The 14382-nt window shown below is 47.4% G+C and overlaps 1 protein-coding gene across 2 annotated transcripts in view; it reads right to left on the reverse strand.

Moving 5' to 3' along the window:
• The window catches only part of Asb18 (ankyrin repeat and SOCS box containing 18), a 63375-nt gene extending 49372 nt beyond the window's left edge, over nt 1-14003 (reverse strand). For both annotated transcript variants that reach the window (XM_021174914.2, XM_021174906.3), the window contains exon 1: nt 13795-14003. In XM_021174914.2, coding sequence (XP_021030573.1) covers nt 13795-13999 — 205 coding nt within the window. In that variant the 5' untranslated portion in view covers nt 14000-14003. The remainder of the gene's footprint in view (nt 1-13794) is intronic.
• Nucleotides 14004-14382: the final 379 nt, after the last annotated feature.

Here is a 14382-nt window from a genome sequence, read left to right on the forward strand (position 1 = left end):
TCCTTCCTGGAGTCCCCAAGCAACAGTGCTTTGCTGCCCATGGTCCCCTTTGATCCCTGATATGAGCTTGCGTACATCCGGTTCTGCCTCTACACTGGCCCACAGTTGGTCTGACTTTTCTTGGCTAGCATCTTGTTTCCCAGTTAGGTTGCTAATTTAACATTTATCCACATTAGCAGTTACACTGAGGATGGGAGTGAGGTGCTCAAACCTCACAGCCTTAGGAGACCATTCTCTTCAGTTCCTCTTCCTGTCTGAGTCTCTGGTGTCACCATGAAATCTTCCCTCTTTTCTTGCAAGTGAGGTTCCCCCTCTCCACCTGCCCCGGGGAGCTGGTCCTACCTAGAAATGCTCCTGAATGCTGTTTTCTTCTGGAGAGAGGGTTAGTAATGAATTTCATTTGCCCCAAGTCAGCAGATTTAGTAATTTTATTTCTTCAGACGAACCAGCAAAGGGTACCACCTTGTTTGTACGGTAAACCCTGGCAGAGTGCTATACAAGTGAAAAGGCAGAGTGCCGAGTGAATGGATGTCGAGGAAGAGAAAAATCTAAGCAGGCAGGGATGCCCAGCTTCTGTCTGAATGACAGAGCGAGAAGCCATTTCTTCACCCTACCTGAATATCATATTGCAGAGATACTTGAGATTTAAATAGTAAGTATGATGCTTTATCCACAGAAGGGATAAAAATTAGTCTTTTCTAACTGCGTCTTGTCATGGAGACAGCTAATGAGAGAGATTATTATTATTTTGCCTCTAGATCCAGTGACGGTGGACTCCACATTCAGATGGCCCCGGGTTGCACACATGATGGAGTTTGAGCAGTGATTCCTATCTCCTTGGTGTACCAGGATCTTGGTTTCCTGCATCCGAGCTGACACAGGATCATGTTTTCCCTTCCCAAAGAGCAAGTGAATATTTGCATTCTTGGGACTTGGTGGGACAATCCAGCCAGGTCTGAATGCTGAGTGCTGGGTGGACTGGTGACATGGCTGGCCTCTCTCTCTTCAGTAGCAACTTTCTGTGTGTCCCAGGCACGGGAAGAGCTTCCGAAGCAGCAGGAGGCTCCTGTCATTTCCCCACGCTCTCAGTAAAACCAAGGCTTGGCTTCCTTCCCGGACCACTGGAAAGTGCCTGGCTCCCTGCTGGGGTCAAGTGTCTGAGTAAGGGACAGGTAGAAGGGGCCAGAAGTCAGTGTGTGATACACCAGAGTCTTTGCCTGTTCGTTTGAACATGCTCATTTGTATTGCTGGCCCAGTCAGCGTGCCCCTTTTACAAATGGCCATTGTGGTGGTTTGGATGACGAATGTCTCCCCTGGGCTCAGGTATTTAAACAGTTGGTTGCCAGTTGGGGGTGCCCTTTGGAGAGGTTATGGAGCCTGCAGGTCATGGAGCCCTACTGTGGGAAGTTTGTCACTGGGAGTGAGTTTGGAGAGCTTATACCCTTACCCCTCTTCAAGTTTGCTCTCTCAGCATCCTGTGTGATCTCACAGCTTCCTGCTCTAGCTGCTCATTGCCACGCTATCCCCATTCTGATGGCCTGCAACCCCCCTGAAGCAAAAGCCAAAATAAAGTGCTTTGGTCATGGCATTTTATCACAGCAGCAGAGAAGCAGCTAATACACCTTCTGGATTCTGCTGGACCTTAGGCTGATGGTGTCTCAGCTGCAGGCCAGATCACAGGCTTCGTTCACGATCCTTTTCTGATCATATTCTTGCTGGCAGTTCCTGAAGGCCACCTGCCTTCATTCCACATTCTGCTCTTATTTTTATTATTATTGTTTTACATAGGAAGTCTGGCAGGTACATAAAGCTCAATTTTAGACTTCCGGGACACATCTAAGGCAAGTTAGTCACACAGACATTAATACGAAGAGTGTCAAAGTGCCTTAACCTCTCCTCTGCATGACAATGTGAACACGGCACACCTCATTTAACAAAACATTAAAACATTTACTTCCTCAGATCAAGTGTATCTATTAATAATGACTTAAATTATCTGTACCAATCTCACATTATTAAGAAATCTCATTTCCTCCGTGCGGAGGAACACAATACAGGGGAGGGAACAAACCACCCCTGTAACTTATTGTCCCCATTACTTTCCCTACGTGCCACACAGCCCAACACAGACAATGTAAAGTGACAAGGTCCAGCCCTGTCACGGACGGGAACACAGCCAAAGGTCAAGCACCATGCTCACCGACAGCCCAGGAGTGCTTGTTTGGTGCCCAGGACGCAAAGGTGCCCTTGAATGTGAGTTGCCACTGTGGCTGAGTGCAGAATGGAGACACCAAAGACTCCTTGTGCAGGACCATGTGGCACCAATTCTGGCAGGACATTTGTAGACCTTGGGGACAGTGAGGGAGAGCCTATCACAGAGCCTTGCATTCCCAAGGAGGCCAAGTTTTCTTTGTAACTGTCCTGGGGATTTAATGACATGGTGAAATTGCAGCTTCTGCCTCTTGAGACAAATTGCACGCTCAGCCTGATTGTTTTCTATGAGTCTCACACAGGGAGCAGGATGCTGCTCTCTTGAAGCTGGTTTGGTCTGATTGTTGTGCTGATCGAGCTCTGGGGCCCTGTTTGAAGCCAGAGGTTCCTGGGGTACCTTCCCAGTCTTTCATGAAGGGGCCAGGTAAAGCCTATTCCAGGTGATACGGGAAAGATTCTTTGGCTTTATTGAAAGTATCTTGGCCACATTTATTTATTTACTTAGGGTGGATACATATGTGTGTATATGTATATATTGATTGCCTGTGGGTGCAAGGGCCAGTGGATACATATGTGTGTATATGTATATATTGATTGCCTGTGGGTGCAAGGGCCAGCGAGTACCCAAGCAGGCACTATGGAGGTCATGCATGGAGGTCAGAGGATACATTTGAGACTCTCTTCTATTCTTCCATCATGTGGGTCCCAGGGATAGATCTCAGGCCGTCGGGTCTAGAGAGAAGCACTTTCATCACTGAGCCATCTTGCCGGCCCTAGACTTATTGGTAAAATAACTTGTAACCCTGAACCTCCAGCAGGAAAATTATATAAACGAAATGAGTATTAAATACATATCATTTCCAAACCTATTAATTTAAAGTGTAAGCTTTCTGCCTGGAGAGGTGGCCAAGTCAAGTACTGGCAAGCATGAGGGCTTGTGTTCAGACCTCTGGCTCCCACCTAAGAGCCTCCATGGTGGGCGTGGCCAACTGCCTAGACTCCCAGCGCAGAGAGAGGGGATTCCTCAGCTCTGGGTTCCGTCAAGAGAGTCTGCCTCAAAATATGAGATGGCAAGGGAGATAGCTGTCATTGACCTCTGTTCTCCACATGCACTTGTGCCTTTACATAGACCCGCTCCCACACACATGTGAACATGCAGATGCATACCAGACACACATATGCAGGCGGAAAATGTAAGTTAGGGCTGGAGATGCAGCCGAGTTGATAGAGTGCTTGACTGGCATGCCCCAGCACCACATAAAACGGTAGGATAGAGCATGCCTGTAATCCCAGCACTTAAGAGATAGCAGAAGAAAGAGTACTGGCTGCTCAAGGTCATTCAAGTTCATAGTTCAAGGTTATCCTTAGCTACATAGTGAGCCGGAAGCCAGTCTGAACTAAATGAGTCCCTGCCTCAAAAAAATACAATGTCAACTAAAAAGTTTTCTTGCTTGTTAAGTCACAAAAGAGTTTCTTAGGGAACTGAGGTTTGGAAGTCTGTTGATGAGGATGGAGGGTTCCGTTCTACTGGACTGGAAATGCACACATATGGAGCTAATGTATACAAAGCATGCTACGGTTACTAAAAGCATATGGACAAAAGTGGGAGTCCCCAATTTGAGGGATTGTGCTAGACAAAGCAGCCATTAGCAGCAATTGGAACTGCATCATCAGAGGCCTAAGCATTTGTGCTCCGGGTACCTCAGGCAAGGTAAGGTGTCAGAGTAGCTGGAGGGCACAACAGGCATCTTCCAAAGGTGGCATCCCATCAGAGCAGTGGAGAGATGGTGTGTAGGGATCTTTTGTGCACTGTGTAAAAGCATCTCCTGTCACTAAAAATCTGATGGTCAATATACTGAGGCACAGGACGATTCACCACCCCGACTCAGAGGAAGTTGGACTTATGAAACTGAGAAGAATTAACCAGCCAGGTGGCAGACATAGAAGAGTATAAATGGATTAACTGAGTTATGAGCTAGTTGGGGAACAAGCCTAGCTTAAGGCATTAATTCGTAAATAAGCAAGCCTATGTGTAATTATTCAGGAATTGAGGCATGGGTGGAAAAGCCCGGGGTTACATTGGTGTGTATGTTCCTCCCCAATTGTTGCAGGGGAGCAAACCCCATTATTCTTGGCTGAGAAGGAGGCACAGTGCTACGAAGCTTGGGAACAAGGGTGCCATTTAACAGGTGGCATCCTGGACTCCAGATGGAAAACAAAGCAGCCTGTCAGAGGGCCTGAGGCTTGGAGCTGGGGGTTGTCACAGACCCAAACCCCTACTTGTAAAGAACACTCGACACTCCAGCTGTCAGGGCAGTCAGGATCTGACATCAGCTGGAGACAGGCACCTCACTCACTAGGATCCTTTCCAGTGTAGCCAGTAAAGATGGCTCCAGGTACCAGCGGGGAGATACTGGTATTATGACCTGAAAACTGCCTAGTCACATGGGCTCCTAAGCTGCAGGGTCAGAACTGTGCCAGTGTACCCCCACCAAGCATGCTTTCAGGTGTTGATGAGGCCAGCTCTCCCCAGTATCTTCCTGTGCACCCCAAGACTTCTTGGAAGGAGGAATAGATATGCTGGTAGCACCCAGAGAGCCCGAAGGCTTCAGAGGACGGGTGGGTTTCAGGACTGGTGCCCTTGTTGAGGTGTAGTGTAGTTTCCCAACCACTGTAGGTGATGGGCCAGAGATTTCTTTTTTATTTTGGGGAGGGTTCCTAATTTGTTACAGAGTTGATTCTTTTTCAAGATCCACTGAAAAACAATTACTGGGAAAAAAAAAAACATGAATCATGATGAGGCCATGAGGTATGAGCATGAATCATACCAGTGTAACTGCTATTGCACAAAATTGCTGCAAACGTTTCTAATGGCTGGTTAGCAGTCACCGTCAGTGTCACACACGCCCCTGAGTGATACTTGCCTCCCAGCAGGCTCAGGGTAGCAGTGGAGTGTGAATCAGCCTTTGGAGCCATACCTGACAGGTAAAGGGAAATGGGTTGGGTGGGTGGGTGATCCGGTATTTGCCCTAAAACTTAAACCCGTGCTGTTGCATAGAGGATGCCATTCTTTCACTGTGGAACCTCAGACAGTAAGTGTTTTGGGTTCTATGGACCACATGGCCTCTATGGCAACTACTCAGCTCTGCCTTTGGGTTATAAAAGCAGTTGGAGATGATTTGTCAATGAAGAAGGTGGCTGCATGCCAATAAAACTTTATTTATAAAGCCAGTTGGCTAACTTTTGCTTTGGGCAGTAGGAACTGTCTTAGTTACTTTTCCTGTTGCTTTGTTAAAATACTTGTGAGAAAAAAAAAACAACAACTTAAGAGAGAAAGATCTTATTCTGGTTCACAGATCAAGAGCAAACAAAGTTCATGGTGGCAGGACAGTCAAGGTGACAGGACTTTGAAGTGACTGTCACATCACATCCACAGTTAGAAGCAGAGAGTGATGGCTGCATGCTGGTGCTCCGCTTCCTTTCTGCACTTGTGTGGTCCAGGATCCCACCCAGGGAATGGTGCTACCCACAGTGGGCATGCCCATCAGTGCATCTAACCAGGTGATGCTAGTCTGTCAAGTTGACAAAGAACAACAGCTGTCAGAGGGATCTTGGCTGGTTTGTGGGAAGGAACACTATACAACTCATCTCCAAAGATGCTTTCCACTTTTTCTTGCCAATGGAATCTGCTCTTTATTACAAGCTAAATGCGATTCTCCTATGGTAACCGAGTGCCACCACACCCAGGCGCACCTTCCCCTCCCATCTCTGCCGTGGGTGTGCTGACCTTGGATTTGTATATTCATAGCCTTCACCACTCACTCTGGAAAATGTAAGGTAGTTAGTTATTCTTTTGGTCATTTTTTCTCCTGCTCCATTGGGTCTGGAGCCGGGCTGTGTAATCAGATTTTGATACTACGTGACAGTCACGGTCATTTTACTTTCATTCATTTTCCTTTCTGTTCCTCAGGTTTTATATACTCTCCCCCCAGTCCACCCCGATCTGTTGATCAGCCCCAACTTCAAGGATGGGGGACATGCTTGGGCACATGGTGTAGTCATAAGGTTTTAATCAGCAAGGGAGGGTGAGGTGAGGAGCTGAACCAGGGTGTGTCCTGGCACCAGCCTCTCTACTTCCATCCTTCCTATGTATGGAAAAAAATTTTCAGGTTTGTTCCAGCCCCCCACCCCGCATCATTTGCTCCCATTCCCCTGCCTAATGGCTGCTCACTACCTTTTCAGACAAATGTCAGCACTGGAACCTCAGACTCCTGGTCTCCCACGACAGTTCCAACTCTCCTCTCTCCTTTGATGTTCACTCCCTTGCTGCCCTCTGTCCTGGACAGCATCTCATACCCTGTGTACTCTGCACCGCTACGGTGCTCTTCCTTTATCATCCTAGCCTCTCTCAATGGCTGCTCATCCATCCAAGGCCGACCTGAATCGTCCATAATCCACTTTGGTCCCCCTCAGTGTAGGTCCTGATGTTGGCATGGGCTGGGAAGGTAGAGCTCGGCTACAGAGAGCGTACCCGCCATACCAGTCAGCCTTCGCAATGTTTCTGAGGCAGAGCGCCATTGCGGGAGCTGGAGGCGGCATCATGGGAGGGCAGAAAACCTCTCTCCTATTTTCCTCCTTTCCTTTTGTTCTTCCCAAACGGAAACTCTCCAGTGTGCTTGGCACTGATGCTAATGGGAGGGTGCCATCAGCATACATTACCGTTTTATTAGTCTGTTTCTCCATTTTGATTCTGAAAATATCCTGATTTAGTCTAATTGCAATTTCACTGTGTTCCATGGGCAGGGACGGTTCGTCCTCGTGGTGGGGTGGGGGGAGGAGATGTGACCCGGTAGGATTTTTTTCTTCCTGCCCACATGTCTTTGAAGCTGGACCATTAGCTCTAAAACATGCATTTCATCTCTTCACAGTGTGACTCAACCTGCTTCTGGGACAAATAAGCGCCTAGGGTGTGTGTCTCGCAGAAAGCAAAGAAACATTCCAATTCTAGGTATTTGTGTGTCATCTAAAGCGGGAGCGGCCGCTGCGACCATCTTATTCCTAAATAATTTAACTATATTCAAAGATAATCTGATGTTATTGTAGGAAAGTGTATTTCTAATAAATTCCACTTGATCTGGGTGAATCAATTCAGGCGGTACATAATTGAGTCTGTTAGCAAGGACTTTAGCAAGAATTTTGCAATCAGCGTTAATTAAGAAGATGGGACAATAATTTGTGCATAATTCCGGATCTTTTCCTGGCTTGTGAATCAAAGTAATAAGAGCAATGCTCAGGCTGGTGGTGGGGCAGTGTCATTAGGTTCTGATTTATAAGTACTTAGAAAGGTTTAATTTCATTTTGCTGCGAGCAGGGTCTCCCAGCCCCCACAGTCTCTGGCCGGGTGAGCAGCCGAGTCGGTGGGGAACATCTCCTTTTCCCTTCCCTGCCACAGGTCACCCCCTGCTTCCAGTTTCTGCTCTTATTCTCTAAATGAGCCTCTCATGCATTTGTCTGTCCTTCTGTCCATCCTTCCTTCCTGAAGTCTTTTGCTGAAATGTTCACAACTAGGGATTCTGAACTATTCATATAGTATGTATGTATGTATGTATATGTATGTATGTATGTGCATGTGTGTATGTATGTATGTATGTATGCATGTGTGTGTGTATGTATGTATGTGTGTGTGTATGTATGTATGTATGTATATACATATGTACATGAACATATGGGTAGGGGAAAGTGACTTCATGGACCTTCTTGCCTTTAGGAGGGCAGGCAGCATGATCCTTGGCCAGAGGCAATGGAAATCAGTGCTCTACCCTTTCATTTTAATATATTTTTATTATCATATTTGTATGTGTGTTTTGCCCACATGTGTGTCTGTGCATCACACGTGCTCCTGCTTGAGGAAGTGGTGAGCCTCCATGTAAGTCTGGGAATCGAACCCAGGTTCTTTGCAACAACAATAAGTGCTTTTAGCCACTGAGCCAACTCTCCAGCCCCATGCTCTACTCTTACCTGGGTGCTGATTAATGAGTGGACACAGTGAGCTTTCCTGTTTTGCCTGCCTAGTGCAGCCCCAGGGTGAACTCTAGGCACCAGGAGGTACTGAAGAGAGCATTGGCTACACAGAGGCTGGGACCTCAGTTGCATAGCTGAACACCTTCGAGCCTCTTCTGAGCCATTTTCTTCCTTGGGGTGGGAGATAAGACCTCTTGGGGAGTGCGCTGAGAATGGAGGCTGGGTGTGGCATCTCTGCTTCCTCTCCCTCTGCCTCCATCAGAGGCTGACTGCAGATCTGGCCTACTCTGCTGAGGAACTTGCTCTCCTCTGCCTGGTAGCCCAGCTTTGGCTCATTCTGTGCACACGAATGTGTAACCCTGTTTCCTACCAGCCACTCAGACAGTAAGTGCCACTCCCCAGTGACGCAAAGTCAGTCATTGGAGCTTTCTGCTGAAGGCAGGGTATGGATGGTCTGCACAGACCTGTGAGAACTGCTCAGTGAGGCAGGGTAGCTGGGAATGGCTGATGTCAATCTCCATTGGCACAGGTCCTCTCAGAACCCTAGTCAGCCCAGTCTGCAGAAAGCCTTAGGGTTGACACAGACTGGCCTAATTTTCTTTTTCAGTGAGGAAATTAAACTTCAGAGGGATGGACTGACATGTTCAAGGCTCCATAGAGAGTGCAAAGTGAAAGCCTTTGTCTAACAGTGGTCCACTATACCACTGGTCTGAGATGCCATCCTTCTCTCTCAGCCTGGTCATCATGTATGTCTCTTTTGTGGCAGGAGCCACATGTGTTCTCTCAACTTCAATGACCCATGTGGTGTCCCTCTCCACGTGTAAGGAAGTGTGACTGACATGGCCTGTTGGATATGGTGAAATGTCATGGTGCCCTCAGCGTCCTGTCTTGAGTCCCATTCACAATTGGCCCCCACTTTCACACATGTGCACATGCATGTCTGTTGCATGTTTATGTGCACGCATTCCCACCTATAGATGCTACTGGGGAGATCTCTTAATAACAGCCCAATTAGTCTTTCTTCAGCTTTCCCCTGGATGCTTAAATACCATTGCCCTAAACACAACACACTACATCCATTCCTCTATTTCCATCAGGAATTCAAGTGGCATCTTGACTTGTATATGATGTGCCCTCAGCTGAATCACTGAATGCTGATACCCTTAATAATAGCAATTAGTAATCAGTTGTTTCTTGAGTAGTGCTATTATGGCGGTTACTAAATTGTACGGTTGATGCATTTGAGGGGTTAGATGGGTCTTGACACCCTCCTCTCGGCTACCCCTTCCCCTCTCTCTGTGTTCCATTCAGTGTGGGAAAGAAGCCAGGATGAATCATGCCATTGTCAGGAACAATCAATAGTAGGAGGATGGCTTTGGTTTGAAGCAGAACGAAACATTTCTCTGTAGCAAAGCACAGTTAATAGGATCCAGTGCAAGGCCAACAGAGGAGCTTGGCTGGCCCGTGGCAGCCCTGTTCTCCACATCTGAGCTTCCCCTCAAGGCTGAGGCCCTGTGCAGGCACTGGATATAATGAGTGAGGCCAGGGATGGGTGTGTGAGTTTAGAATATCTGGTGGCATCCCGGAGGGGGAGGAAAGCACAGGGAGACAGCTCGGGGGTAGAGGGCTTGCTGCATACTCATGAGGATCTGAGTTCAAATCCTGAACATGCATGTGAAAAGCCAGGCACAGTGGGTGGCACATGCCTGGAATCTCAGCACCTTGAGGCCAGGCTTCTGTGAGCAATACTAATCAAACTCATTAGGACAGACAGACAGATACAAACACACAATGCAGGTGCATGCACACATGCACGCGAATACGCACACACTCCAAAGACAACCTGACTGGGAAGAATAATAGGATCAGCAAGAGTGTAAGGCAGTCAGGAGATGGTAGAAGGTGTGATTATGACCCAAATATATTACATATACATGTCTACAATATAATAATAGAACCCAATATTATATATAATAAATGTATGATCATAAAAAGCTTGGAAAAAAGAAACAAATAATGTGAAAGAAAAATGAAAGCTTGCTAAAATTCATGGCTGGCTTCGTCCTGTCTCTGACTTCTGACTCACCATGAGATCACTTTGTCCTGGGTCTACCATGATACCGCATGCCATGTGACAATCCAGCCAAGGGGATGAACAGCTCAGTTGCCCAGTCTAGCACACTGGACTGTAAAGCTCTCAAACTGTGAGCTAAAATACTTCTTTTCTTTGTAATGAATGATCCAGCACCAAATATTTTGTTACAACAACAGAAAACAAAGACAGCCATGTTCTTCAGTAACAAATGAAGATGGAGGATGAATTTCTTTTTGCAGAAGAGGAGGTGGGGTGGCCCCTTGGATGTCTGTCTCTGAGTGTCTGCCTGCCTGCCTGTCTGTCTGTCTGTCTGCCTCTGAGTGTCTGTCTGTCTATCTGTCTCTTCCCTGTCCCCCTTCTTTCTAGTGAGGGGGCCCAGATGTGAGGAATAAGAAGTACCTCTCTAGAAGCAGCTTAAATACCACAGGGAATGTTGGCCTAGCAAGGATGCTCCAGTCTCGGGCATGGGGATGGATTCCTCAGAGGTTTCAACCTTGGACTTCCCCTCTCATGCATTCAGAGTTGTTCCCTGGCAGCAATCCCCATGCATGTTCCTCATGCTGGTGCATACATGTACACGTGTGTGCATGAATGTGTGATGTCATGTGTGCACATGGATACACCTACATAGGGGAGTCTGACTAGAGACTAGAGCTCAGGGCTCAGCTGACTACAGTCAGAGGTCAACCACAGGTCAGGAGCAACCTTGTAGCAGATGTAACCAAGAGACCGTATTTCTTATGTGACAATGACCAAAAGGATTCCAGGGCGTGGGAAATAATGCCCATGGACCCACCCAGACATGTCACACAAGGGAGAACACTTCAAAGACAAACAAAGTCCTTTGTCTGGTGAGAAAAGAAAGAGTTAAGGGCAGGGGAGATGGCTCAGTGAGTAAGGTGCTCTCTGTGCAATTGTGAGGCCCCAAGTTCAGTCCCTAGGACCCATGTTGAAATGCTGGGTGTGGCAGTATATGTTTGTAACCCCATGGCTGGGTTGGCTGAGATGGGTAGACCCCTAGGCTCTCTGGACCATCAACCTAGCATACATGGTGAGGCCCAGGCCAGTGAGAGACCCTGTCTCAAAAACAAGGTGGGTGGAGCCTGAGGAACAATACCTGAGGTTGATATCTGTATTCCTCAGGCACTTGGTCACTCCCCCCACTACATGCATCCCCCTAGTTATACATGTGCCACCTGTCCCCATGTGCACCCATGTGAACACACACATGCACACATTCTCTCTCTCTCTCTACACACACACACACACACACACACACACACACACACACTTGCACACATGCATCCTTATTAAACTGTCAATTTCATTATGAATTCTCAAAACTGGTAATTTTCATGCTGGTGGGGGCTATGCTAAACCGTGCTTCCTTACTTCCTTTTGCATAGTGGAACCACATCGCAAGAAAATTTCGTATTCATATTCATGTACCAGCCATATGGCTCCCAGAGACTTATGTGAAGGGAAGGCCTGTATAAGAATGAAACCGTACAGATGGTATCAAAAACTTAGATCACTACTGTTTATAAGAACAGTAGCATAGGTAGGGCTGGAGAGATGGCTCAGCAGTTAAGATCACTGACTGCTCTTCTGAAGGTCCTGAGTTCAAATCCCAGCAACCACATGGTGGCTCACAACCATCCATAATGAGATCTGATGCCCTCTTCTGGGATGTCTGAAGATAACTACAGCGAGCGGGGCAGAGCAAGCAAGTAGGACTGGAGTGAGTGGGGCCAGAGCGAGAGCTGGAGAGTTGGCTCAGTGGTTAAAAGCACTGACTGCTCTTCTGAAGGTCCTGAGTTCAAATCCTAGAAACCACACAGTGGCTCACAGCCATCTGCAATGAGATCAGATGTCCTCTTCTGGTGTGTCTGAAAACAGCTACAGTGTACTTACATATAATAAATAAATAAATCTTTAAAAAAACCCAGTAACATTAGGACATTCTTCCTCAGGCATTTGGTTTAAGGGTTTTGTGGCTAATCACCATATGTGATGGGTTTAGAAAACCCAGGCAGCTACATAGATTTATTTTATTTTTAATTATGCATGTACATGCATAGTTAATAAATAAATGTGTGTGCATGCATGAATTTGTAAGTGTAAGTGCAGTGACTGTAGAGACCAGAAGAGGGTGCCAGATCTTCAGAACTAGAGTTAATAGGCAGTTGTGTGCTGTCTGACTTGTAGCTGGGAACTCAACTTGGGTCCTTGGGTTAAGAGCAGCATATGCTCTTAACCACGGAGCCGTCTCTCCAGCCCCTACTGTCGATCTTTCTGGATATGAAAAATGACCATCAAATGACCCCTGTGATGTAGCAGTGGGCCTGTGAAATTTATACCTCTCAAATAGGGGAAGAGAGAAATGGACGTGAGGATAGCTGGTCCTGGGGCAGAGCAGAAACTCTGCTTTTCTCTCAATTATTTTGTGTGATGCTGAACTTGGGCCAAGGCAACACACACACATGCCCTCAGCACGTGTGATATGCATGTGTATAAGTGTTGCTGAAGATGACTTCACCTGTGCCAAATCCTAAGAACAGTACCACAGTGCACCAGAGGGGACCGCTCTCTCATTCTTGGTATCTACAACTCACAGAAACTGTCAGAGCAAAAGCCACCAAGACCTGATACAAGGAAGTGCTTCTGTAAGTAGTCTGTCTAGTGGCTGCCTGTTTAGTCCAAACAGATGTGGCCCTGGTGACTTACATATTTATTCTGCAGTTGTGGGGATGGAGCCCAGAGTCCTGGACACTCTAAGCAAGCACTCTATCACCCAGTGACAGCTGAACCCTCACTGTAACTAAGTATCTTTGCACCGTTGTCTCTGGTAGTTCTTGGCTACTTGTGGTTTGAGTGAAAATGACCCCCATAGGCCCATAGGGAGCGGCCCTATTAGGAGGCATGACCTTGTTGGAGTAGGGATGGCCTTGTTGGAGGAAGTGTGTCACTGGGGGGTGGGCTTTGAAGCTTCAGAGCTCAAGCCAGGCCCAGTGTTTCTCTCTTTCTTCCTGCTGCCTGCCAAACCAGATGTAGAACTCTCAGCTACCTCTCTGGCACCGTGTCTGCCTGCAAGCCACCATGTTCTCCGCCATGACAATAATGGACTAAACCTCTGAATTGTAAGCCAGTTCCAATTACATGTTTGCCTTTATAAGAGTTGCCATGGTCATGGTGTCTCTTCACAGCAGTAGAAACCCTAACTAAGACATATCTTTACAGCTTCTCCTTGTCACCCACCCTTGAACATACCCACAAAGTACTGCCAACACAGTGTCTACCTGCCAACACAGCTGCTGTCTTGGAGTGTCTCTCCATTAGTTATTTAGTTTAACACCTATATAAGAAATGGATAACAAGGGTATGTCACCCTGTTGGAACCCTTGCCCCTGTCTCCAGGGCAGACCCCAATATGCATTAGTAATTGGCCTGTGGCCTCCTGTGGTTACCTAGCAGTACACCCGTGGGCAGCTCGGCTGAGGGCTCCTTCATCCAGTCATCATTAGCGAGTTCTATTACAGCGTCCACAGGCTCCACCTCAGTGCAGATCAGCTTCTGTACAGTGTCCTCGTCCCCAGTGGCCAGAGCAGACTTTAATCTCCTCACTATGTCTGAGCTGAGGGGGTAATCTGGGGGCGAGTCCCAGCTGGACATTGTGGTATCTCTCCCTGTGCAGGGCCAGCCTTCTTCTCTTCCTCTAATGCATGCCCAAAGTTAGCCCTGTCCCCAGAGCAGGACGGATGGCTATAAATAGAATCAGGGCTGGGTTACTGTCAGCTGGGAGGGACAAGCTGCTTCCACCTTGCCTTCAGGGCTGAGGAGGCCTCCTCCAGGGCCTACTGTGCAGGCTGCTGGAGAGATGGCCACTGGCCCATTCTGTGTATTTGCAGAAGTAGCAAAGCTCTTTAGAGGTGACTTTGTTTGAGAGGGTTGGATCAATTAACGTTTCTCACTGCTGTGACCAAATACCTGACTGGAAGCAACTTAAGGGAGGGCTGATTTTGGCTCATAGTTGGAGGGGCTACAGTCCATCACAT

Source organism: Mus caroli, unplaced genomic scaffold (assembly GCF_978045245.1).
Source record: "Mus caroli unplaced genomic scaffold, Mus_caroli_1 scaffold_1, whole genome shotgun sequence".
NCBI classification, from domain to species: domain Eukaryota; kingdom Metazoa; phylum Chordata; class Mammalia; order Rodentia; family Muridae; genus Mus; species Mus caroli.